This window comes from Hyla sarda, chromosome 8 (assembly GCF_029499605.1).
Source record: "Hyla sarda isolate aHylSar1 chromosome 8, aHylSar1.hap1, whole genome shotgun sequence".
NCBI lineage: Eukaryota > Metazoa > Chordata > Amphibia > Anura > Hylidae > Hyla > Hyla sarda.
This window is the reverse complement of record NC_079196.1, coordinates 79,917,774-79,942,036: the sequence shown is the minus strand read 5'-3', so window position 1 is coordinate 79,942,036 and position 24,263 is coordinate 79,917,774. Positions and strand designations below refer to the sequence as shown.

The 24,263-nt window shown below is 44.9% G+C and overlaps 1 protein-coding gene across 1 annotated transcript; it reads left to right on the top strand.

Moving 5' to 3' along the window:
• Positions 1–7,036: 7,036 nt before the first annotated feature.
• LOC130284484 (uncharacterized) lies at positions 7,037–15,873 on the top strand. Its single transcript, XM_056534878.1, has 3 exons — positions 7,037–9,426; positions 15,391–15,521; positions 15,615–15,873. The coding sequence occupies exon 1, from the start codon at positions 7,068–7,070 to the stop codon at positions 8,145–8,147; it is 1,080 nt and encodes a 359-aa protein (XP_056390853.1). The 5' UTR covers positions 7,037–7,067; the 3' UTR covers positions 8,148–9,426; positions 15,391–15,521; positions 15,615–15,873.
• Positions 15,874–24,263: the final 8,390 nt, after the last annotated feature.

The window sequence follows — 24,263 nt, the reverse complement described above, 5'->3', positions numbered from 1 at the left end:
AGAGAAACGCCATTAGAAACACAAAAAGAGCACCATTTAGACCATGACTTACTATATTCTGCATACGTTTTCTCAGAAATAGCTCTCATAGCAAAGTGTTGTATTAATCCCATACTAGGTTCCATAAGTGAGTTGGGCACGGAATACCTTCCATATCCGCTTCCGGGCAAAGCTTGTGAAATCTGCAAAACTGACCCCGTGACCGTGCATCAGCTATAACGTTACTTTCCCCTTTTATATACTGAGCTTTCAACCATATATTCAATCTAAGGCATAACAATACTAAATGACGGAGTAACTTAATGACCGGGTCTGATTTTGATGACAAGCAATTGATGGCAAATGCAACCCCTTTGTTATCTGTATGGATTAAAATCCGTCTATTCTTAAACTCCGAACCCCAAACAACCAAAGCCACTACCACAGGAAATAACTCTAACAACACAATGTTACTTGTAAACCCCGCCACTGACCAACTGGGTGGCCAGGGTTCCGCACACCAGTGACGTCTAAAATATGCCCCAAAGCCGGATGAGCCAGCAGCATCTGTAAACACCCCTAACTGGGATAAGTCCTTGAACTCAGCCTGCCAAACTGATGATCCATTAAAGTCTGATAGGAACTCGGCCCACAAAGATAAATCATCCTTTAATGATCTGTTTAAACGAATATGACACTTAGGATGTTTAATCCCCCCTGGTTGCTAAATGTAACCTTTTTGAAAAAACTCTACCCATTGGGATTACCTTGGATGCAAAGACAAACATACCCAATAACTGTTGTAGTTCTTTAAGTGTAACCTTTTTTCTTAACATAAACTTATTAATACCTAACAACATAACCTGAATTTTATCCTGTGGCAAACTAAAACACATATTCAGGCTATCTATACTGATACCCAAAAATACAAATTCTTTGACTGGTAAAACTGTCTTCTCCTGTGCTAATGGAATACCAAAAAGGTTGCAAATCTCAACAAAAGTATTAAATAATCTAAAAATGTCTTCATTTAAACCAGAACCCAAGAACAAAAAATCATCTAAATAATGAACAATGTAACCCACCAGACACCTCTGTTTAACTACCCACTCCAAAAAGGAGAATGCCTCAAAATAGAAACATGACAGGGAGAACCCGATAGGCAGGGCCTTGTCAAAATAGAATTTATTCTCAAATTGAAAACCCAGGGAATTATAACCTGACTCTCTAACTGGGAGTAATCTGAATGCGGATTTGATATCAGCCTTGGCCAACCATGCTCCATTTCCTGCTTCCCTTAACAGGGCCAAGGCAGAATCAAGCGTTGCATATTCTACTGCAAAATCTTTTGGATTCACCTCATCATTTAATGACTTTTTAAGTGGATATGATAAATGATGTATGAGCCTGAAAGAGCCTGGCTCTTTTTTAGGTACCACCCCTAATGGCGATAATCTGAAATTGCTAAAGGGAGGGGAATCAAAGGGGCCTTCCCCCCTGCCTTCAGCAACTTCCTTGTGAATTTTCTCCCTGACTACATCCATATTCTGGGAAGCTGATTTCAAATTGTCCACCCAAACACAACCAGGACCAGAAAATTCAGGAACAAAAAATCCTATAGAAAAACCTTCAATCAAAAGATTAACTATCCGTGAGTTTGGGAACTTGCTTAGATAGGGCAGCATGTTTATGAGCCTCACTGGCGTCAATGCTGCGGGAAAGCATCACCCTGCTGGATGGCATGTGTTGGGTGGACAAATTGATCTTTTTGAAGAATTTATTAACTGGGTGGTTCCCTGCACAGTGAGCACATTCGTGCTTATATTTACAGCTTGCCTGCCACCAACATTTCCCGTCATTGAATGCGAAGCACATCCCTTTACGAAAATTGCTCTGACCAGTGACAGGCAAGCTGCGAGACCTTTGATTAGGCAACATGAGATTGATCCACAGGCCCACATCCTTCTGGCCCCACTTCATATGCGGATGTACTGAGAGTTTTTGTCTGAACATTTAATCATATAGAATTCAAGCAGACCCGCCAAAGTTTCTGTATGCTTCCAAGATAATATCTAGGTGATGAAATAAGGCGGTACACAGGTGGGAATGTTTTTCACCCATTACTGCTGCAAAAATGCAATTCTGAAATGTCTTAACTGTACGTTTCTTATCATCTTCACTCTTTTTATTATCTGAGGTGCTGGGGAGCTGTTCTTTTGAGGATGGCAAGAGGGAAAATATATCAATGTATTCCCCTTTCCATATTTTCTCTTTAATTGTAGGTGACAGGTGAAAACCTAGTGGAGAAATCTCACATGTCAATGCTTCTTTCATGCATATACCCGGCACCAGGCTGGAAGGGACCACAGTCCCGCCACTGATGTCAGGTACACTATCAGAACTAGTATTGGCTACCTGTGAAGCAGAAACAAGCTTCAAAATCCTGGCTGCCTCCGCTCCCAGGCTAGCAGGACCATTGCCAGGGGTGGTAACAGAAGGCTGGCTGGCCCAAGCTAAACTAGCATGAGATTGGTTGTTGCTTCCTTCCCCTCTGGGCATGGCAGTGACCATATTAAAAAATGACACCAGCCCAGAGAAGAAATCCTGCCCAGGTGTGGAAAGAGCCCCCCCTGGCTAATGTGTTGTGGCCTAGTGTGTGAAGTGCAGACACATACGCACCACCAGCCTTGTTCAGCGACGCAGCTGAGCCCAGCCTCTCCTGAGTCCGCGGTGACATTGCCTCAAGCTGATGGCCGGGCGGGAGTGGGATCCTCTTCGCAGCTGCCCTGCTGGTACTTGCTTCCGCCGGTGAGTATCTCCTCCTCTTTGGCCAGCTGCTTTTCCAGGACGAGCGGCGGGGGAAACGGCTGGCTTCGGCTTCTGACGTCACTTCCGTTGCGGCGTCCTGGCGTAGCTCCGCCTCCGCTTTGTCTTCCGGTCGGCATCCCGCGGAGTCCAGAGCGGCCACAGAAGACGCCTCGGTAGAAGGTAAGTGGAACTCCTCCGCACCCGACACCGGCTGTTCTTCTAGGCAACGGATGAGCCATTCTTTGCCCCCAGCCCCGGTCGCTCGCTCCAGCAAGTGCATATATAGCTCTTTTACAGCACCACTGATAGCGCCGGCCGGGGCTGCCTCTTCTGGCTGCTGCATCACTTGGCCACGGCACCAGGAAACCGATGTGATCCTCTTCTTTTCTTCCCAGGACTGAGCACTGCTACCAGGATGACCACTTATTTTTCCCTTACCAATTTCCCACCGGAGCCGGGTCCACCAATCAAAATACGCTCCAGCAACAGCTGGCCCTGTAAGAAAACTCAACACCAACGTGAGTCATACACATATTAACCCTTTATAAAATATTATAAACTCTAGCTGATGAGATCTCCTCATTCACGTCACACTGGGGGTGTGGGGGGGCACATCCCATGTGGCCCCTCCGTTACCCTCCTGGGCCCTGTACAATTTTTCAGTTTTTGAGAGGTGGTTGTTTAACCGGTTGTCGTCTAAGGCTCGTCCTGAGATGACAACTAGAGATGAGCGAACTTTTCAAAAATTTGATTCGGCCGATCCGCCAAATTTTCCGATAAAGTTTGTTTCATTCCGAATTTTTTCGTGGCGAATCTATATTAAAAAAGGCTATTTCTAGCCTACACACAGCCTCTATAGGGGTATAGAACACTTTGCTGTGTTCTAAAACGCATATGGAGTGTGCTGGGTTAGTGAAATAATACTGTTATTCAGAATAACATGCAGATTACAGGCATCGCTTTTAGAATCACTACCGCACAGCAGCACAATGACAGAGCCTGGTGGTGGCATCAGTGTCAGGAGACCATATAGTGACTGAATGACACAGCGTGGAGGTGTTGGCAGTGTGAGGAGTCCCTATAGTGGCTGAATGGCACAGCGTGGAGGTGTTGGCAGCATGAGGAAACCATATAGTGGCTGAATGACACAGTGTGGACATGTTGGCAGCATGAGGAGACCATATAGTGGCTGAATGACACAGCGTGGAGGTGTTGGCAGCATGAGGAGACCATATAGTGGCTGAATGACACAGCGTGGAGGTGTTGGCAGCATGAGGACACCATATAGTGGCTGAATGACACAGCATGGAGGTGTTGGCAGCATGAGGAGACCATACAGTGGCTGAATGGCACAGCGTGGAGGTGTTGGCAGCATGAGGAGACCATATAGTGGCTGAATGGCACAGCCCGGAGTTGCCAGCAGCATGAGTAGGCACTAGGCCTTCACAATCCCTAAGATTAAAAGATGAATTAAGAAATTTAAACCGAAGATTTTGGATAGCGGGTGCTACCTATGAGCAAATTTTTAATTCCAAGACCCAGGCCCAACAGCGGCATCAGTAACCCATATATTGCCTAAATGACACAGCCTGGAGTTGTTCAGATGATTCTGTGGCCAAATTATTTGCTAAACTATATATACCTGCCCTGAGTGTTTTCCTAAGATTCTGCCTCCAGTTTCACAACTACAACTCCCAGCATGCCCTCACAGTCAATAGCTGTCAGGGCATGCTGAGAGTTGTGGTTGTGAAACAGCTGTAGGCACCATGTTAGGAAAACACAGGAGCGCAGCATAGATGAGGTAAGGGCCGAAGTTGGATTCCTGCTCGGCCTCAGTGAGCAGGATTGGAGACAGCAATATAACACTTTAGAAGGTAGGAAAAACATTTTAAAAGGCGGTGGGGGGGGGGGGGGATCGGCATAGATTAGCAATAGGTAGGTGTCAGGCACAAGGCCTGATTATTAAAATCCTATATGTGTATTATAAATTATATCTGTGTGTGATGGATTGTCCAGGACATGGGTGAGAGGTCATTCGGACGGTGTGTCCTTTTGTGTATTGCATTTTATTGGGGGTCTGGCTGTTTGTTTACATCTCCTTTGAAGTCAAAGGCTTTTTTGAAGTCATGTACTCTGGTCCCATCCTATAATCAAACAGATAAGGGGCCAGGAAGAGAGAAGACCCCCTGGTGGGATCAGAGGGGAGGGGGGAATGGAGTCTCCCTCCCAAGAAAGCAGATATGATATTTAAAACAATGCTAGACTCAGGGTGTGGAAGGCTGTGCCCCAAGCTGACAAGACCATCCTAAGAACAGCTGGAACTCACTCATATGGACTGCTATATCATCATGCTGTAAGAACTGCATCTTTTGTTTTCTGAACTTGCCTTGCAAAACTCTTTTATATATTTTTATTCCTGTAAGTCATTTGTTCCTGTATTTTTATATATTTAGCACTGTGATACCTTTTATCAGATTAAATGTTTAATTAATCAGCTCTGGTCATTGATCTCTAAATATATGAGCTCACCTTTCTGAAGGCAGCTCTGGTAAAACACGTTTATCTAAGGGTTAATTTGGTGACTTGCTGGGACTAGTAGTGGATACCCAGAGGTCTGGTGGCCTTAACCCTTGCATCATCACACTCTCTCTAGCGTCTTGGCTGGACCGATAGGGTGTGATCGTGACAACTGGTGGCAGCGTCGGGATATATTTAGAGATTTTTAGTGCTTGCTGAATTTTACCTGTAAGGAAATCTTAGCACTAAAAAGAAATTGCATACATATTCTTGTGTGTAAATTCCAAAGACAGAGCTCAGTGCTGGTTTAAAAGACATACGAAAAGAGTGCAAGACAGTTCTGTCCTCCCCATCTCCTGTTTTACCTCCTCTGTCTCATCTCGGAAATATGGAGGCATATCGCAAGCAGTCCAAGCCTGCACTGGAGCTAATGTGCCAAGAAAAGGAGATCCCTACTGCAGGAAAGAACAAGGAACAACTTATTGCTGATCTTGTGGAGTATGATGCCCGTGCAGAAGAGCTGAGTGACATGAGACAAAGTCCTACAGCTGGAACTGCCATCCAAGGACTGATATCTCCTGGGGAATACAACATTACTCCCCATCAGGACAGTACTCCACATGAGGCCTTGGACTCTTATATGCGGACTGCCTACAACACCTTGGGAATGTGGATGCCAATATGAAACTCCAACTGCTTCTCCAGTACCAAACTGCAGAGAGAGATGCACAAGCCACAGAGAGAGAGGCACAGATACGAGCTGCAGAGAGAGAGGCGGCAGAAAGAGAGGCCCAGCGGAGGCATGAATTGGAGGTTCTGAGGCTGAGGGGGATGCTTTATCTGCACGCAGTGATGTGCAGGGTCAAGGAGACCACAAACCTCGCTTGGAACATTTCCCCATGTTGGAGAAAGATGGTGATCTGGATGTGTTCCTGAGGGGATTTGAAATCTACCTAAGGAACAGTGGGGACAATATCTAACCCCACGGTTGCGAGGAAAAGCTCTGGATGTGTTTGCTTCTCTTTCCTCTGAGAGTGACCAGGACAATGAGGCAATAAAATCTTCCCTGCTCAAAAGTTTTAATCTGACTCCAGAGACTTATCGGAAAAAGTTTCGGACTTTGCAACAAAGTGCCACAGAAAGCTGCACTCAACATGCAGGTCAGCTAAGGACTGCATTCAGGCTATGGACTGCGGGCCTACAAGTCACTACCTATGAGGCCCTGGAGGACTTGATGGTCCTGGATCAGTTTCTCCAAACACGGGGCTTTGAAGCCAGAGAGTGGATTTTGGACCGCAAGCCCAAGACAGCCATGGAAGCAGCAGAACTAGGAGATGACTTTGCCAACAACCGGGCACCAACAGCAAAGCGTGGATCTGCACAAGCTGGAGCAAGTACCTGGAGAGGAGCCACACACCCACAGAGCACCACCAGCAGCACCAAGCCAGCCGGAAACTTCTTGCCATCAGCACCAAAAGCAACAGGAGCCACATTGGGTCAGGGGGACACCCGCCGATGTTACAGATGCAACAATATTGGGCACCTGAGTGCCACTTGCCCCAACAAAAAGAATTCTCCACCAGTAGCTGGAGGACACACAGCCGTTCTTCTGGTGTCCGGAGTGGTGAAGAAAAGAGCGGATAACCTGCAGAGTGTAACTGTGGGTGACTGGGTGACAGTGGGTTTTGCGAGATTCTGGAGCCTCCTTTACCTTGGTGCGGCCTGAAGTGGTGGATACAGAGGACATCATCCCTGGAAGAACCATGGCTTTAAAAGGAATTGGAGGTGTGCGGCCTGCTGTGCCCATGGCCTGTGTGTACCTGGATTGGGGTACAGGCAAAGGTTTGCGGGAGGTGGGGGTCTCTGAGGACATCCCTGTTAATGTTCTGCTGGGGAATGATTTGGTTCGGATGCTCTGTCATTATGCTCCAGAGGACACTACCTGCACACCGGAAGGGCTAGGAGAGAGCCCTGTTCATTCTAAGGTACTGTGCGTGACTTTGGGAGACACTGCGAGATGTGGTAACTGGGTGGGATTGCAGGGGATTGATAATTGTTTACCCGTGACTGAACCAGTAATGTTTTCCAAAAGTGGAATGGGGTGTATTGTAAAATGTGGTGACAATGCATTGCCAATGCCAAAACCTAGTAGAGATGGGCTAGGGGGAGGGGTTGGTGTGCCCCTGGTGACATGTAAGGATGAGGGACCAGCAGTGAGTGCAATGTCCCAATCCTGTGAGCCTAAGGAGGAGGAGGGAAGGAGTGATAGCCCTGTGTATGATGCCTGTATTGTTATGTCTGGAACTGAGGGGGAGGAAGGTAATCTCCAGGGAGGCATACCAATGGTGGCAGTGGTAATGCGTCAGCAGCATGCCAGGGCTGCAGCTTTAACAGGAAGGGAGGATGGTTATGCAAGGGGCAAGCTGTGTGATTTGCAAGCCACAGCAGAGGAAGGTGGAGATGCTAGTTCACCTGGGGGAAATGTGCTCCCTGATACCATGAGATGGGGGGAGGGAAATGAGCATCTCCAGGAAGCTCTGCGCAGTGACCCTTCCCTTGAAGGGCTGAGACAACGTGCTGAGCATACAGATGTTGACACAGATGGGCATCGGGTATATTGGGAAAATTATATCTTGTACTGGGAGTCCCTTTCCAAAGGCATGCTAGGGGCCCAGGAGAGAGATAGGCAGTTAGTGGTTCCTGGGCAGTACAGGAAAGAGCTGCTGAGGTTGGCCCATGAGACCCCCCCTGGCAGGACATTTGGGAGTGGCCTATGCGGTCATAGAGAAGGAATGTCTAGCTGTGGTTCGGGCTTTGCAAAAATTACAGCCATACCAGTATAGCAGGGATTTTACTGTCATAACTGATCACAACCCTCTACATTGGTTGGACAGAGTGTCCGGTAACAATGGCACCTTGAAACAAAAACTAAAAACATTTGTAGAATCGGAGGGCAGAGACTGGGAAAAGTATTTACCCCATCTGTTATTTGCTTACAGGGAGGTACCCCTACAGGTTTCTCGCCCTTTGAGTTATTATATGGTCACAAAGTGCGGGGGCCCCGAGATTTAGTTAGGGAAGAATGGGAAGGGGGGCTACTTGACCCTGAGACTTCTGTGGTGGAGTATGCTCTGAGATTCAGGGACAGGATGCAGACATTGACTGGGCTGGCACATGACAACCTCACAGCAGCACAGTCCAGGCAGAAGTACTGGTATGATCACAATGCAAGGGACCGGGTCCATGAAGTGGGACAGAAGGTAATGGTTCTGAACCCCATCAGGCAGAATAAGTTGCAGGCTGCCTGGGAGGGTCCTTTCCCCATTCTGCAGCGCCTAGAACCCACCACATATGTAGTTGCCCTTGATGAGAAAGGTCAGAGGCAGAGACAGTACCACATTAATATGGCATACTATGACCCTGAGAAGGTGGTACTCAGTGTATGCAGTGCACCAGAGGAAGAGCTGGGTAGTGATCCACTACTAGAGGAGGAAGCTAAGAGCCAGGGATCCCTTCAGGATGTAGAGATCAATCCACAGCTCTTAGCTGCAAAGAAAAGGCAGCTAAATGAGGAAATAGGCCCCTTCAGTGCCATCTTTGCCTGGGAATTCAGGGCCTGTGGTGTCAAGAAAAGAAATAGATGGTTAAGGGAGACAGATCTATCAGCCTGGATAGGCAAGATTTCTCTGTCCCCATCTTAAGGGGGAGGTGTCAGGCCCAAGGCCTGATTATTAAAATCCTACATGTGTATTATAAATTATATCTGTGTGTGATGGATTGTCCAGGACATGGGTGAGAGGTCATTCGGACGGTGTGTCCTTTTGTGTATTGCATTTTATTGGGGGTCTGGCTGTTTGTTTACATCTCCTTTGAAGTCAAAGGCTTTTTTGAAGTCATGCACTCTGGTCCCATCCTATAATCAAACAGATAAGGGGCCAGGAAGAGAGAAGACCCCCTGGTGGGATCAGAGGGGAGGGGGGAATGGAGTCTCCCTCCCAAGAAAGCAGATATGATATTTAAAACAATGCTAGACCCAGGGTGTGGAAGGCTGTGCCCCAAGCTGACAAGACCATCCTAAGAACAGCTGGAACTCACTCTCATGGACTGCTATATCATCATGCTGTAAGAACTTCATCTTTTGTTTTCTGAACTTGCCTTGCAAAACTCTTTTATATATTTTTATACCTGTATGTCATTTGTTCCTGTATTTTTATATATTTAACACTGTCATACCTTTTATCAGAAGGCAGCTGAAGGCTGAAGGCAGCTCTGGTTAAACACGTTTATCTAAGGGTTAATTTGGTGGCTTGCTGGGACTAGTAGTGGATACCCAGAGGTCTGGTGGCCTTAACCCTTGCACCATCACACTCTCTCTAGCGTCTTGGCTGGACCTATAGGGTGTGATCGTGACAGTAGGGAAAGAAAAAAAATATATAGATGACGGGAGCTACTCTCAAACACACACATCTCTGCGCCCCCACCACCACCTAGCAGGTAACCTTCTGTTATTATTAAGAGACTGTGCCTCCATGTATTAAATGATGTCTCTTTGTGCTGGCGCCTGTGAGAACATAAGATTGTTCTGCTAAGTCCTCATGCAGAACCTTGTACTAATACAGAACCATGAGCTACAGGGATGTGGATCCACTGGTCTCAGCTACACCTCAGGTGCTTTTCCCCAGCTAGTATCTCAGCTAACACTGTCCTCTGGATTGCAGCAACAATGTCCTGTACAATATATATGTATGTACAATTTCACTTTACTGGATAATGTTAAGAATCCTCAATATTAATGGACTGTCCAGGAATGTTACAAGCCATGCTGTCCTTCATCCCCTCCACCCCGTCCCCTATCTCCTCACACAGATCTCCGCAACCCCACCCCTCCCTTACACACATCTCCACAGCTTATCTCATCCTTTCCCGTCCTCGCTCTCTTCACTCCGCAGCCAGTTCTTTCCCTCCGCGGTGCTGACAAGTCATGAGGAGGCCACAGTCAGTGTCAGAAATGTAATAGCAGGGTCGGAGGCAGGGAGACGTCAGGGTCTTGGAGAAGGTGTGCGTGCGTCTTGTCCCAGCAGCCCCCAGCCTCTCCGGCCCTGCAGTAATTTTTAAAGGGCCCTCACCCGGCATAGGAGATGTGCTGGCAGCGACAGACTCCCCTTCCTCAGGCCCGGGCCTTCGGGCAGCACCCAAGTGCCAGACGTGCTGCACCACATAAAGCCCCATACACCTCACACCTTTACACCCTGTGGCACACCACAAGGGCATCTTGGGAGAAAATAAATGAGGGGGCAGCTTTTTGTGGTGTTTTTTTATTTTTTATTTTTGGCAAAAAAAAAAAAACTCAAACAAAAATTGCATCTGTTCCTAGGCTTAGACTGGGATTAAAGGAAAACTGTTACCCATTCAGTCACACAAAACCCGATACACAGAGTTATAGTGCAGGTGAACATGACACCGATGCAAGCTCTTTGACTGATATGCGTACCTGTAGTCCGGCGCGGCGTCCCTCTGAAGGTCCGCTTCTTCCTGCACTGAATTGCACGCTGGAGGCGGTCCGCCAGCTGGACTTGAATATTCATGGGCGCTGGCCATGTGAGCGCTCAGTAGGCACAAGCGCTCACGTGACCAGCACCCACACCATAACCCGGTGTTTCGGGTTTAGTGTGGGTGAACGGGTGACTGTTTTCCTTCAAACATAGCTTATGTGTGGCCTTTTTCAAAGCCCACATTGCTTTATCTTCCCCCCCCCCTTCCAACAGATGTCTGTCCACTTGTTGCAAAACCACAATTCCCAATATACCCTGACAGCCTAAGGCTGTCAGGGCATGCTGGGAGTTGTAGTTTTGCAACTGCTGGACAGCCAGAGGGGGTCACTGATGCAGTATGTCAATCTCGGCCTATGCTGCCTGATCTTGAACTGGCAGCAGAAGCCACAAACACTTTAAATCAATAAGCAGCGCTGGCTGCCGGGACGTCTGATGAATAATATCCTTCTGCTCCATACCACAACGTCAGAGGCGTCACTCGTCAGATGTCCCAGCAGCCAGCGCTGCCCATTGGGAGAGATTTATCAAAACCTGTCCAGAGGAGAAGTTGCTGAGTTGTCCATAACAACCAATCAGATTGCTTCTTTAATTTTTTAGAGGCCCTTTCAAAGTAAGATAAGTAACGCAGAATATGTTAAAAAGCTTTTTGGATTTTCAGCCAATCAGAAAGCAGCACTACTCAAATAGAACTCCCGTGAGGTCACACGTGTGATGTCATAACCTTTGTCACCAGTGAGGGGCCTAAACTGTAGGAACCTAGGAATGTAAATTCATACCCGCCTGTGACTGGTAAGTATCACATCTTTTTGTCCAGTTCCATGTGCATTTCTATAATAAACATGTAACTAATCTCTCTTTTCTTTTCCTATCTTAGATGCACACCTTCCAGGCTGTGGGGCAGCACATACACGGACACATTGGCCCAAATTCTAGAGGTAACCTCCTTTAGTATGCCCAGAGGAAGGGCAGTACAGTAGCCATGGATTCCCTACAGGTTTCCTCCCCTCTGGAGGTTTTTCCTGTCCTGAGTTAGTTACTGTCCGCTCTTTGTGAGTGATGGAGGTTACATAAAATCCCTACACAAACTTTTCAATAAATAATAAATAAAGTTTCCCTTTGTTTAAACTGTTCTTTGACTTGTTCGACTCATTTATTTTATTTGTGTGTGTGAAAAATAGTGTTAGCAAAAATGTGGATGAGAGAAGTGTCCAACCAAAACTGCTCTCCTGCCCGATCTGTACCATGTGATGAGGTGAGAGGCGGCTGATGCTGGGGGGTACAGTTGTCCAGGCAACCGTAGGGCACCCAGCAAGTTCTGATGTCTTATGCCCAGAAATGGTTGGCTACTCACTGTGTCAGAAGATTCTCATCCTATATATGAAGACAATCAGGAATCAAAACCTGTGGAGAGGAAAAGTTGACCAGTTGCCCATAGCAACCAATCAGATCACTTCTTCTGTTTTTCAGAGGTCTTGTTAAGAATGAAAGAAGCAATCTGATTGGTTGCTATGGGCAACTGATCAACTTTTACCCTGCGCGGGTTTTGATAAATCTCCCCAATAATTATTACAACCATGTTACACACTTAGGGTTGCCACCTGGCTGGTATTTTACCAGCACATCTGGTATTTTAGACACCCTGCCAGTATTTTTAATATAAAAATACCAGCAATTCCGGGTCATACGGTTCTCCAAAAAATAAGGGGGATGACACCCCTGGTCCCCCTGAAGGGATAGGAGTTAGGTGGCAGGGGTGCCACCCCTCCTATCCCTGCCATTGGTAAATCAGAAGCGATCGACCAATAGCAGATCGGGGGCTGGGGGGTTAACATTTAGTTGACCCCCCCCACAAATCCCCCCCCCCCCCCCCCCCGTTCTGCCCATCCACTGTTGACCGGGCAGAGCAGGGGAACCGTTGGTGATTGGCGCTGGAGGTCACTTACCCTCGGCGGCAGTGCCCAGCGTCGATCCTCGGCAGCGGCGATGACATGCGGCAGGCTCCATGGATTCTACGGAAGCCGGTGAGTAGTTGCCTAGCAACATCTGGAGGGCTACAGTTTGAGACCACTATACAGTGGTCTCTAAACTGTAGCCCTCCAGATGTTGCAAAACTACAACTCCCAGCATGCCCAGACAGCTGTTTGCTGTTTGGGCATGCTGGGATTTGTAGTTTTGCAACAGCTGGAGGGCTACAGTTTGAAGATCATTGTGCAGTGGTCTCTAAACCGTGGCCCTCTAGATCTTGCAAAACTACAACCCCCAGCATGCCCACACAGCAGTTTGCTGTCTGGGCATGCTGGGATTTGTAGTTTTGCAACATCTGGAGGGCCACAGTTTGGAGATTACTGTGCAGTGGTCTCTAAACTGTAGCCCTCCAGATGTTGCAAAACTGCAAGTTTCAGCATGCCCAAACAGCAAACAGCTGTCTTGGCATGCTGAGAGTTGTAGTTGCATACCTCCAGCTGTTGCATAATTTGACACAGCTCAAATTTGAAGCAGGAAACTCACTGTAAACCCGCCTGTGTGAATGTACCCTGTACATTCATATGGGGAGGGGGGGGGGGCAAACCTCTAGCTGTTGCAAAACTACAACTCCCAGCATGCACTGACAGACTGTGCATGCTGGGAGTTGTACTTTTGCAACAGTTGGAAGCACACTGGTTGGAAAATACTGAGTTAGGTAACAGAACCTAACTGAGGGCTTTCCAACCAGTGTGCTTCCAGCTGTTGCAAAAGTACAACTCCCAGCATGCACAGTCTGTCAGTGCATGCTGGGAGTTGTAGTTTTGCAACAGCTAAAGGTTTGCCCCCCCCCCCCTTATGAATGTACAGGGTACATACACACGGGCGGGTTTACAGTGAGTTTCCTGCTTCAAGTTTGAGCTGTGGCAAATTTTCCGCCGCAGCGCAAACTGCTAGCTGGAAACTCACTGTAAACCCTGCCAGTGCAAATGTACCCTAAAGACACTGCACTACACTACACTAACACATAATAAAGGGTAAAACAGTACATATACACCCCTTACACTGTCCCCACCAATAAAAATGAAAAACGTATCATAAGGCAGTGTTTCCAAAATGGAGCCTTCAGCTGTTGCAAAACAAGAACTCCCAGCATTTCTGAACTGACTGTCCAGGCATGCTGGGAGTTTAGCAACAGCTGGAGGCACCCTGTTTGGGAATCACTGGCATAGAATACCCCTATGTCCACCTCTATGCAATCCCTAATTTAGTCCTCAAATGCTCATGGCGCTCTCACTTTGGAGCCCTGTCGTATTTCAAGGAAACAGTTTAGGGACACATATGGGGTATTTCCGTACTCGGGAGAAATTGCTTTTTCTCCTTTTACCCCTTATGAAAAGGAAAAGTTGGGGTCTACACCAGCCTGATAGTGTAAAAAAATAAAAAATTTACACTAACATGCTGGTGTTGCCCTTTACTTTTTATTTTTACAAGTGGTAAAAGGAAAAAAAGACCACCAAAATACCCCATATGTGGGTGTAAAATGCTCTGCGGACACACAACAAGGCTCAGGAGTGAGAGAGCGCCATGTACATTTGAGGCCTAAATTGGTGATATGCACAGGGGTGGCTGATTTTACAGCGGTTCTGACATAAACGCAAAAAAATAAATACCCACGTGTGACCCCATTTTGGAAACTACACCCCACACGGAATGTAACAAGGGGTATAGTGAGCCTTAACACCCCACAGGTGTTTTGACGAATTTTCTTTAAAATTTGATGCTCCCTGGTACTTAAAGGGGTACTTTGGTGAAAACCTTTTTTCTTTTAAATCAACTGGTGCCAAAAAGTTAAACATATTTGTAAATTACTTCTATTAAAAAATCTTAATTCTTCCTGTACTTATTAGCTGCTGAATACTACAGAGGAAATTCCTTTCTTTTTGGAATGCTCTCTGCTGACGTTATTGTAATAATAATAAGTCTTTATTTATTGTTGTCCTGATGCAGTATGTCAATCTCGGCCTATGCTGCCTGATCTTGAACTGGCAGCAGGAGCCACAACCACTTTAAATCAATAAGCAGCGCTGGCTGCCTGGACATCTGATGAATAATATCCTTCCGCTCCACGCCGCAACGTCAGAGGCGTCACTCGTCAGATGTCCCAGCAGCCAGCGCTGCCCATTGGGAGAGATTTATCAAAACCAGTCCAGAGGAGAAGTTGCTGAGTTGTCCATAACAACCAATCAGGTGGCGTCTTTAATTTTTTAGAGGCCCTTTCAAAAATGAAAGAAGCGATCTGATTGGTTGCTATGGGCAACTCTGCAACTTTGTCTCTGGACAGGTCTTGATGAATCTCCCCCATTGAGCCTGCCAGAGCCGCAGTGATCTGTGTAAGAAACCTATGGGCCCAGGCTGTTAGGGCCACCAAATGATATTACAAATACTGAGTGTCTGGTTAGGAGAAACAAATATAATGTACCCACAGGGAGTGAGCCATTTTAATAAAAATTGCCAAAAATCCCTGAGATAAGTCATGCAGAATATGTTAAAAAGGTTTTTGGATTTTCAGCCAATCAGAAAGCAGCACTACTCAAATAGAACTCCCGTGAGGTCACACATGTGATGTCATAACCTTTGTCATCAGTGAGGGGCCTAAACTGTAGGAACCTAGGAATACACATTCATACCCGCCTGTGACTGGTAAGTATCACATCTTTTTGGTCTTTAGTGCAGTTCCAGGTGCATTTCTATAATAAACATGTAACTAATCTCTCTTTTCTTTTCCTATCTTAGATGCACACCTTCCAGGCTGTGGGGCAGCACATACACGGATGGACACATTGGCCCAAATTCTAGAGGTAACCTCCTTTAGTATGCCCAGAGGAAGGGCAGTACAGTAGCCATGGATTCCCTACAGGTTTCCTCCCCTCTGGAGGTTTTTCCTGTCCTGAGTTAGTTACTGTCCGCTCTTTGTGAGTGATGGAGGTTACATAAAATCCCTACACAAACATTTTAATAAATAATAAATAAAGTTCCCTTTGTTTAAACTGTTCTTTGACTTGTTCGACTCATTTATTTTATTTCTGTGTGTGAAAAATAGTGTTAGCAAAAATGTGGATGAGAGAAGTGTCCAACCAAAACTGCTCTCCTGCCCGATCTGTACCATGTGATGAGGTGAGAGGCGGCTGATGCTGGGGGGTACAGTTGTCCAGGCAACCGTAGGGCACCCAGCAAGTTCTGATGTCTTATGCCCAGAAATGGTTGGCTACTCACTGTGTCAGAAGATTCTCATCCTATATATGAAGACAATCAGGAATCAAAACCTGTGGAGAGGAAAAGTTGACCAGTTGCCCATAGCAACCAATCAGATCACTTCTATTTTTCAGAGGTCTTGTTAAGAATGAAAGAAGCAATCTGATTGGTTGCTATGGGCAACTGATCAACTTTTACCCTGCGCGGGTTTTGATAAATCTCCCCAATAATTATTACAACCATGTTACACACTTAGGGTTGCCACCTGGCTGCTATTTTACCAGCACATCTGGTATTTTAGACACCCTGCCAGTATTTTTAATATAAAAATACCAGCAATTCCGGGTCATATGGTTCTCTGAAAAATAAGGGGGATGACACCCCTGGTCCCCCTGAAGGGATAGTAGTTAGGTGGCAGGGGTGCCACCCCTCCTATCCCTGCTTTTGGTCAATCAGAAGCGATCGACCAATAGCAGATCGGGGGTCGGGGGATTAACATTCGGTCGACCCCCCCCCCTTCTGCCCACCCACTGTTGACCGGGCAGAGCAGGGGAACTGTTGGTGATCGGCGCCGGAGGTCACTTACCCTTGGCGGCAGTGCCCAGCGTCGATCCTCGGCGGCGACAATGACATGCGGCAGGCTCCATGGATCCTACGGAAGCCGGTGAGTAGTTGCCTAGCAACATCTGGAGGGCTACAGTTTGAGACCACTATACAGTTGTCTCTAAACTGTAGCCCTCCAGATGTTGCAAAACTACAACTCCCAGCATGCCCAGACAGCTGTTTGCTGTTTGGGCATGCTGGGATTTGTAGTTTTGCAACAGCTGGGAGGCCACAGTTCTGAGATTACTGTGCAGTGGTCTCTAAACTGTAGCCCTCCAGATGTTGCAAAACTGCAAATCCCAGCATGCCCAAATAGCAAACAGCTGTCTCGGCATGCTAAGAGTTGTAGTTGCATACCTCCAGCTGTTGCATAATTTGACACAGCTCAAACTTGAAGCAGGAAGCTCACTGTAAACCCGCCCGTCTGAATGTACCCTGTACATTCATATGGGGAGGGGGGGCAAACCTCTAGCTGTCGCAAAACTACAACTCCCAGCATGCACTGACAGACTGTGCATGCTGGGAGTTGTACTTTTACAACAGCTGGAAGCACACTGGTTGGAAAATACTGAGTTAGGTAACAGAACCTAACTGAAGGCTTCCAACCAGTGTGCCTCCAGCTGTTGCAAAAGTACAATTCACAGCATGCACAGTCTGTCAGTGCATGCTGGGAGTTGTCGTTTTACAACAGCTAGAGGTTTGCCCCCCCCCCCCCCCCCCCCCCATATGAATGTACAGGGTACATTCACATGGGCGGATTTACAGTGAGTTTCCTGCTTCAAGTTTGAGCTGTGGCAAATTTTCCGCCACAGCGCAAACTGCTAGCTGGAAACTCACTGCAAACCCCGCCAGTGCGAATGTACCCTAAAAACACTGCACTACACTAACACATAATAAAGGGTAAAACAGTACATATACACCCCTTACACTGTCCCCACCAATAAAAATGCAAAAACTTATTGGAAGGCAGTGTTTCCAAAATGGAGCCTCCAGTTGTTGCAAAAAAAACAACTCCCAGCATTTCCGGACTAACTGTCCAGGCATGCTGTGGGAGTTTAGTAACAGCTGGAGGCACCCTGTTTGGGAATCACTGGCATAGAATACCCCTATGTCCACCCCTATGCAATCCCTAATTTAGTCCTCAAATGCTCATGGCGCTCTCTCACTTTGGAGCCCTGTCGTATTTCAAGGAAACAGTTTAGGGCCACATATGGGGTATTTCCGTACTCGGGAGAAATTGCTTTTTCTCCTTTTACCCCTTATGAAAAGGAAAAGTTGGGGCTACACCAAATTGTTAGTGTAAAAAAATAAAAAATTTACACTAACATGCTGGTGTTGCCCTCTACTTTTTATTTTTACAAGCAGTGAAAGGAAAAAAAGACCACCAAAATACCCCATATGTGGGCGTAAAATGCTCTGCGGACACACAACAAGGCTCAGGAGTGAGAGCGCACCATGTACATTTGAGGCCTAAATTGATGATATGCACAGGGGTGGCTGATTTTACAGCGATTCTGACATAAACGCAAAAATTAAATACCCATGTGTGACCCCATTTTGGAAACTACACCCCTCACGGAATGTAACAAGGGGTATAGTGAGCCTTAACACCCCACAGGTGTTTTGACGAATTTTCGTTAAAATTTGATGCTCCGTGGTACTTAAGGACCAAGGGTGTACCTGGCTGTGAGGCCCGGTCGCAATTGCGACCCTTGCGACCTCTATAGCTACACCACTGGGGACAAGGTAAGTGCTTTTGTCATCAGTGTCACCTGCACTATATGTCTGTACTGATAGGTTAGTGCAGGCGACACTGATGACAGATTTCCTTTAAAGGGTTACTTTGCTACTTTACTTCTTATCTCCTATACACAGAATTGGGGATAAGTGTCTTACCCCTTCCTTATTAAAAGTTTAAATCACCCCCCTTTTCCCAAATTCCATATAAAAAATATGTAACCATAATAAAAATAAACATATGTGGTATCGCCGCATGTGTAAATGTCCGAACTATAAAAATATATCATTAATTAAACCACATGGTCAATGGCATACACGCAAAAAATATCCAAAGTGCAAAACAGCATATTTTTGGTCACTTTTTCTATAATGAAAAAATTAATAAAAAGCGATCAAAAAGTCTCATCAATACAAAGATGGTACCACTAAAAACTTCAGATCACGGTGCAAAAAACGAGTCATCATACTGTCCCATACATGGAAAAATAAAAAAGTTATAGGGGTCAGAAGATGACAATTTTAAACGTATTAATTTTCGTGCATGAAGTTATGTTTTTTTTACCAGAAGTACGACAAAATCAAACCTATATAAGTAGGGTATCATTTTAACCGTATGGGCCTACAGAATAAAGAAAAGGTATAATTTTTACCGAAACATTTTACTGCATATAAATGGAAGCCACCAAAAGTTACAAAATTTAGTTTTTTCTTCAATTTTGTCGCACAATGATTTTTTTTTTTGTTTCGCCATGGATTTTTGGGTAAAATGACTGATGTCATTACAAAGTAGAATTGGTGGTGCAAAAAAAAAGCCATTATATGGATTTTTTGGTTGCAAAATTGAAAGGGTTATGATTTTAAAAGGTAAGGAGGAAAAAATCAAAGTGCAAAGATGGAAAAATGCTCGGTCCTTAAGGGGTTAAACATTTTTTTTCGCTATTTTCCCAGTTATAATTTGCACAGGAACCTGGGTAATTACTCCTGAGACCCACCCCAAGGAATAGTTTCCCAGGTAGTGGCAGCATTTTTAAATTAAGATAATTCTGAAACAACTGGGTAAGTGTAATTCATAGTGTCCCGCTATCACAATGCCTGTTCTATGCTGCCGGTGGTTTTGGCAGCAAAAAACTGATTACAGGTTCCCTTTATGGAAATATTTTAAAATATACATAATTAAAAGGCAATAAACAACTTATATTGCAAAGAAAAAAGAGAAGTGCCCCCTCACTGACACAGTAGTAACAGCTTTGTAGTCATTTATTGTTTTTTGCTTATGTGCACAAAATGTATCAACCCCCTGTGACAGTATGATAAATATATCACACATAAGCAAAACCAAAGCGAATAAAAAATTACTTCAAAACTAAGTCAACAATGATAAATCTCCCATGTTTCCCAACCAGTGTGCCTCCAGCTGTTGCAAGACTACAGTTTCCAGCATTATCCTGTTGAAAAATGCAGGTTGGAGCCCTTCTATGAGAGGGAACACATGTGGCCGCAGAATGTCCTGCACATATCGCTGAGCTGGTAGTGTCACTACTAGGTGTAACCAGAGGGCATATACAATGGCTCTGCTGATCATTACACCAGCGGTTGGGGCAATGTGTTGCTCCATAACAAAGACAGAATAGAAGCAATCATCACAAGGCCTCCATATTGAAGCCTACTGTCATCATATCCCAATCAGCACAGTTCCAGCCTGTACCAGTCCAGCTTTCTCATTCATGACATCACTGCAAACAGAGGCAACGGTGGCTGGTTGTCAATGGCAGGACATGTAATGGGTGAAGGGACACCAAATCATTTTCTATTAAAGGGGTATTCCAGGAAAAACATTTTTTATATATATCAACTGGCTCCAGAAAGTTAAACAGGTTTGTAAATTACTTCCATTAAAAAATCTTAATCCTTTCAGTACTTATGAGCTTCTGAAGCTTCTAAACTGGGCGGTTCCCGAGACATGTGTCATCAGAGAGCACTTAGATAGAAAAGAACAACTCAACTTCTGAAGCTCATAAATACTGAAAGGATTAAGATTTTTTAATAGAAGTAATTTACAACTCTGTTTAACTTTCTGGAGCCAGTTGATATTAAAAAAAAAAAGTTTTTTTCCTGGATAACTCCATAAAGCGCCTGGAAATGGTAAGGGCAGAGAGAGGGTTATACAGGGTGGGCCATTTATATGGATACACCTTCATAAAATGGGAATGGTTGGTGATATTAACTTCCTGTTTGTGGCACATTAGTATATGTGAGGGGGGGAACATTTCAAGATGGGTGGTAACCATGGCGGCCATTTTGAAATCGGCCATTTTGAATCCAACTTTTGCTTTTTTCAATAGGAAGAGGGTCATGTGACACTTCAAACTTATTGGGAATTTCACAAGAAAAACAACTATGTGCTTAGTTTTAACATAACTTTCTTTCATGAGTTATTTACAAGTTTCTGACCACTTATAAAATGTGTTCAATGTGCTGCCCATTGTGTTGGATTGTCAATGCAACCCTCTTCTCCCACTCTTCACACACTGATAACAACACCGCAGGAGAAATGCTAGCACAGGCTTCCAGTATCCGTTGTTTCAGGTGCTGAACATCTCGTATCTTCACAGCATAGACAATTGCCTTCAGATGTAAATGGTGACGTTAACAAACAAAACCACCGCTATTGGTCTGACACTAACCCACATTGGATAAATCCCTCCAAGACTGTTGGAACACAAAAATTGATGGTATGGTGTGGTATACAAAGGTGGGGTACAAAAATAGTGGGGCCATTCTTCATCAATGGAAACCTCAAGGCCACTGGATATGCAAAATTTCTAAATGATGATGTGTTTCCCTCTTTATGCACTGAAGCAGGCACGTTCCCTGAGTTTTTCCAGCAAGATGATGCACCACCACATTATGGGTGTCAGGTCCGAGCATTCCTAGATGAACAGTTTCCTGGAAAGGGGATTGGTCGTCGTGGGCCAGTTGAATGGCCCCCAAGGTCTCCCGATCTGACCCCCTTAGACTTTTATCTTTGGGGTCATCTGAAGGCAATTGTCTATGCTGTGAAGATACGAGATGTGCAGCACCTGAAACTACGGATACTGGAAGCCTGTGGTAGCATTTCTCCTACGGTGTTGCTATCAGTGTGTGAAGAGTGGGAGAAGAGGGTTGCATTGACAATCCAACACAATGGGCAGCACATTGAGCACATTTTATAAGTGGTCAGAAACTTGTAAATAACTCATGAAAGAATAAAGTTACGTTAAAACCAAGCACATCATTGTTTTTATTGTGAAATTCCCAATAAGTTTGATGTGTCACATGACCCTCTTCCTATTGAAAAACAAAAGTTGGATTCAAAATGGCTGACTTCAAAATGGCCACCATGGTCACCACCCATCTTGAAAAGTTTCCCCCCTCACATATACTAATGGGCCACAAACAGGAAGTTAATATCACCAACCATTCCCATTTTATTAAGGTGTATCCATATAAATGGCCCACCCTGTATAATGAAGTTGCCACCTGTGTCTGCATGGTGGACAAGGAAAGTAGGGGAGCTGCTCATGCTTGTCTGTGGATCAAGAGATCCTCTCTACTGGTGGTCTCTTTGGGTCATATGGATATGTGCGTGCCATCATGTAACCACTGTGTCATGAACAGGGGGTAGGGAGAATTGAGTCCTAAACTGTCCCTATAAACCACTCTCCCTGCCTACTTACCCATCCGCCCTAAAAGGCAGATTGACAATTTGGAGCCAGTCCCTTCCTAGCACTAAAGTGCAAGGGCATCAAACTCAACAAAACAAACGGATCTGTACAAAGTCAGAGAACAAGTTAGGAACAAAACAGGAATACATTAACCAACAAACACAAAATGTTCTTTTCTGTCTAAGTCCTCTCTGATGACACCTCGGGAAATGCCCAGTTTAGAAGCAAGTCCCCATAGCAAACCTCTTCTAAACTGGGCGTTTTCCGAGACAGGTGTCATCAGAGAGCACTTAGACAGAAAAGAACAACCTTAACTTCAGAAGCTCATAAGTACTGAAAGGATTAAGATTTTTTAATAGAAGTAATTTACAAATCTGTTTAACTTTCTGGAGCCAGTTGATATATATATAAAATATTTTTCCTGGAATACCCCTTTAAATGTTCTACATTCTATTGTTGAATCTATTTTCTCTGTCATTTTATTTTTGATGTGGATTTGCGCCTTAATGAAGGTATTTGCGCCTTAATGAAGAAATTTGCACCAAATCGAAAAGTCGCAAATAACAAATTCCAAACCAATGGATGATTTTAACTGAAATCACGACTAATACAGTCAAATCAGTGATAATGTTCTAAACCATTTGGCATAACCATTTGTCGCAAAAAGTAACATATAAAGGAAATAGCGACAAAACACAGTAACAAAAAAAAACTGTGTAAAAGCCTTCATACATACCCCTCAATGTCTTTAGACCGAATATATAGGCATGTCTAGCAGTCAATGGTCTCTCACAAGAGATACACTGCCCCAAAGTAGCCACTGAGAGCCTTTATATATGGAAGTGGAGGGAAATACTTTTACTCCCCTTTCTGCCAAGGCCCGGTATCTATCATAACATAAGATAGCTGCATGGCAAGTTTTGCAGTAATCTGACATTTCTATCTTTATTTTATTTGTCAACGAGTGTATAATTTTTATAATTTTTTACTTGCAGACAACGCCTCTGCACCACAAAGGTACATAGATATATAAGAAAATATATTAAAAGACTCACATGTAAATAGCTTTTTGATTAAAACAACAATAACGCAATTTGCAGTGCATGTGATCCGTAATATGTTAAAATCAAGGGTATCCAATACGAAATACAATTTTTAAATATTTTGGTAGCATTATGTCTAACAGCTGGTCACACAATCCAGAAACTATCTAAATTAGATTTCATACATGTGGCCTATTTATAGTATCGTATTGCAAGCCAGTCATCATATGCACATATTCCTGCTAATACATGCTGGACTTCCCGGCAATGTGCGATACACGCCTGCCAACAATTGTTAAAGGGAACCTTTCAGCACATTTGAGAGCATAAAAGCAAGGGCCGGGCATGATAGACATTGTAACAATATTTTCTACCCTGTGTACATTGCAGGAAGTGAGCGGTATAAATGGCCGAAAAAATACTTTTAATCCGGAACAAGAAGTATGCTAATAAGTCCTAAGGGGCAGAGACCAAGCCGCAACTAGTCACGACTTGTCATCGCGCTCTGCATGTGTGATTGACAGGCAAAGCGGATTCTATGTCCTGACAATAAGTGACGTAGAAGCCTATTTTCCTGTCAATCACCCCTGGCCTAATTCTCTATCATCAATGGTAAATCCTGTGTTATCTTCCTTCAGCTTTATATTACAGTTGTTAAGTATCAATGTAATCCTGCCTGTGATGAGAATAAGATGATTGCTGAGAAGTGATCTCTACAGAAGAAAATGTGTCAGCCTATTGTGACGCTCAGTGGCCAGTGTGAAAACTACAAGATCTCTGAATTATTTTTCGCTATAAATATGATGACATGGGAATTAGAAAAACGATTCCAACAAATAATTAAATAACAAGTAAAAGATAAAAACATGACTTAAAGTGTACTTGTCACTTAAAAAAACTTTTGACACATGAAAAAGACGTGTGAAAAGTTTTGATCGGTTGGGACCTCAGTTCTGACATCCCACAAATCAGGAGAAAAAGCGTAGCTAAGCATGTGGTAGCACACTTTACTCCCCGACTCTCAGCAATCTTATTCTATTTAGAAGTGGCACTCGCTCAGCCAATCACCAGGGGTCCCATCTCAGCCAGTGATTAGCCGG

What these genes read in the sequence shown, in the direction of transcription:
- LOC130284484 (XM_056534878.1), top strand. Translation starts at nt 7,068, where the DNA reads ATGGCTTTAAAAGGAATTGGAGGTGTGCGGCCTGCTGTGCCCATGGCC.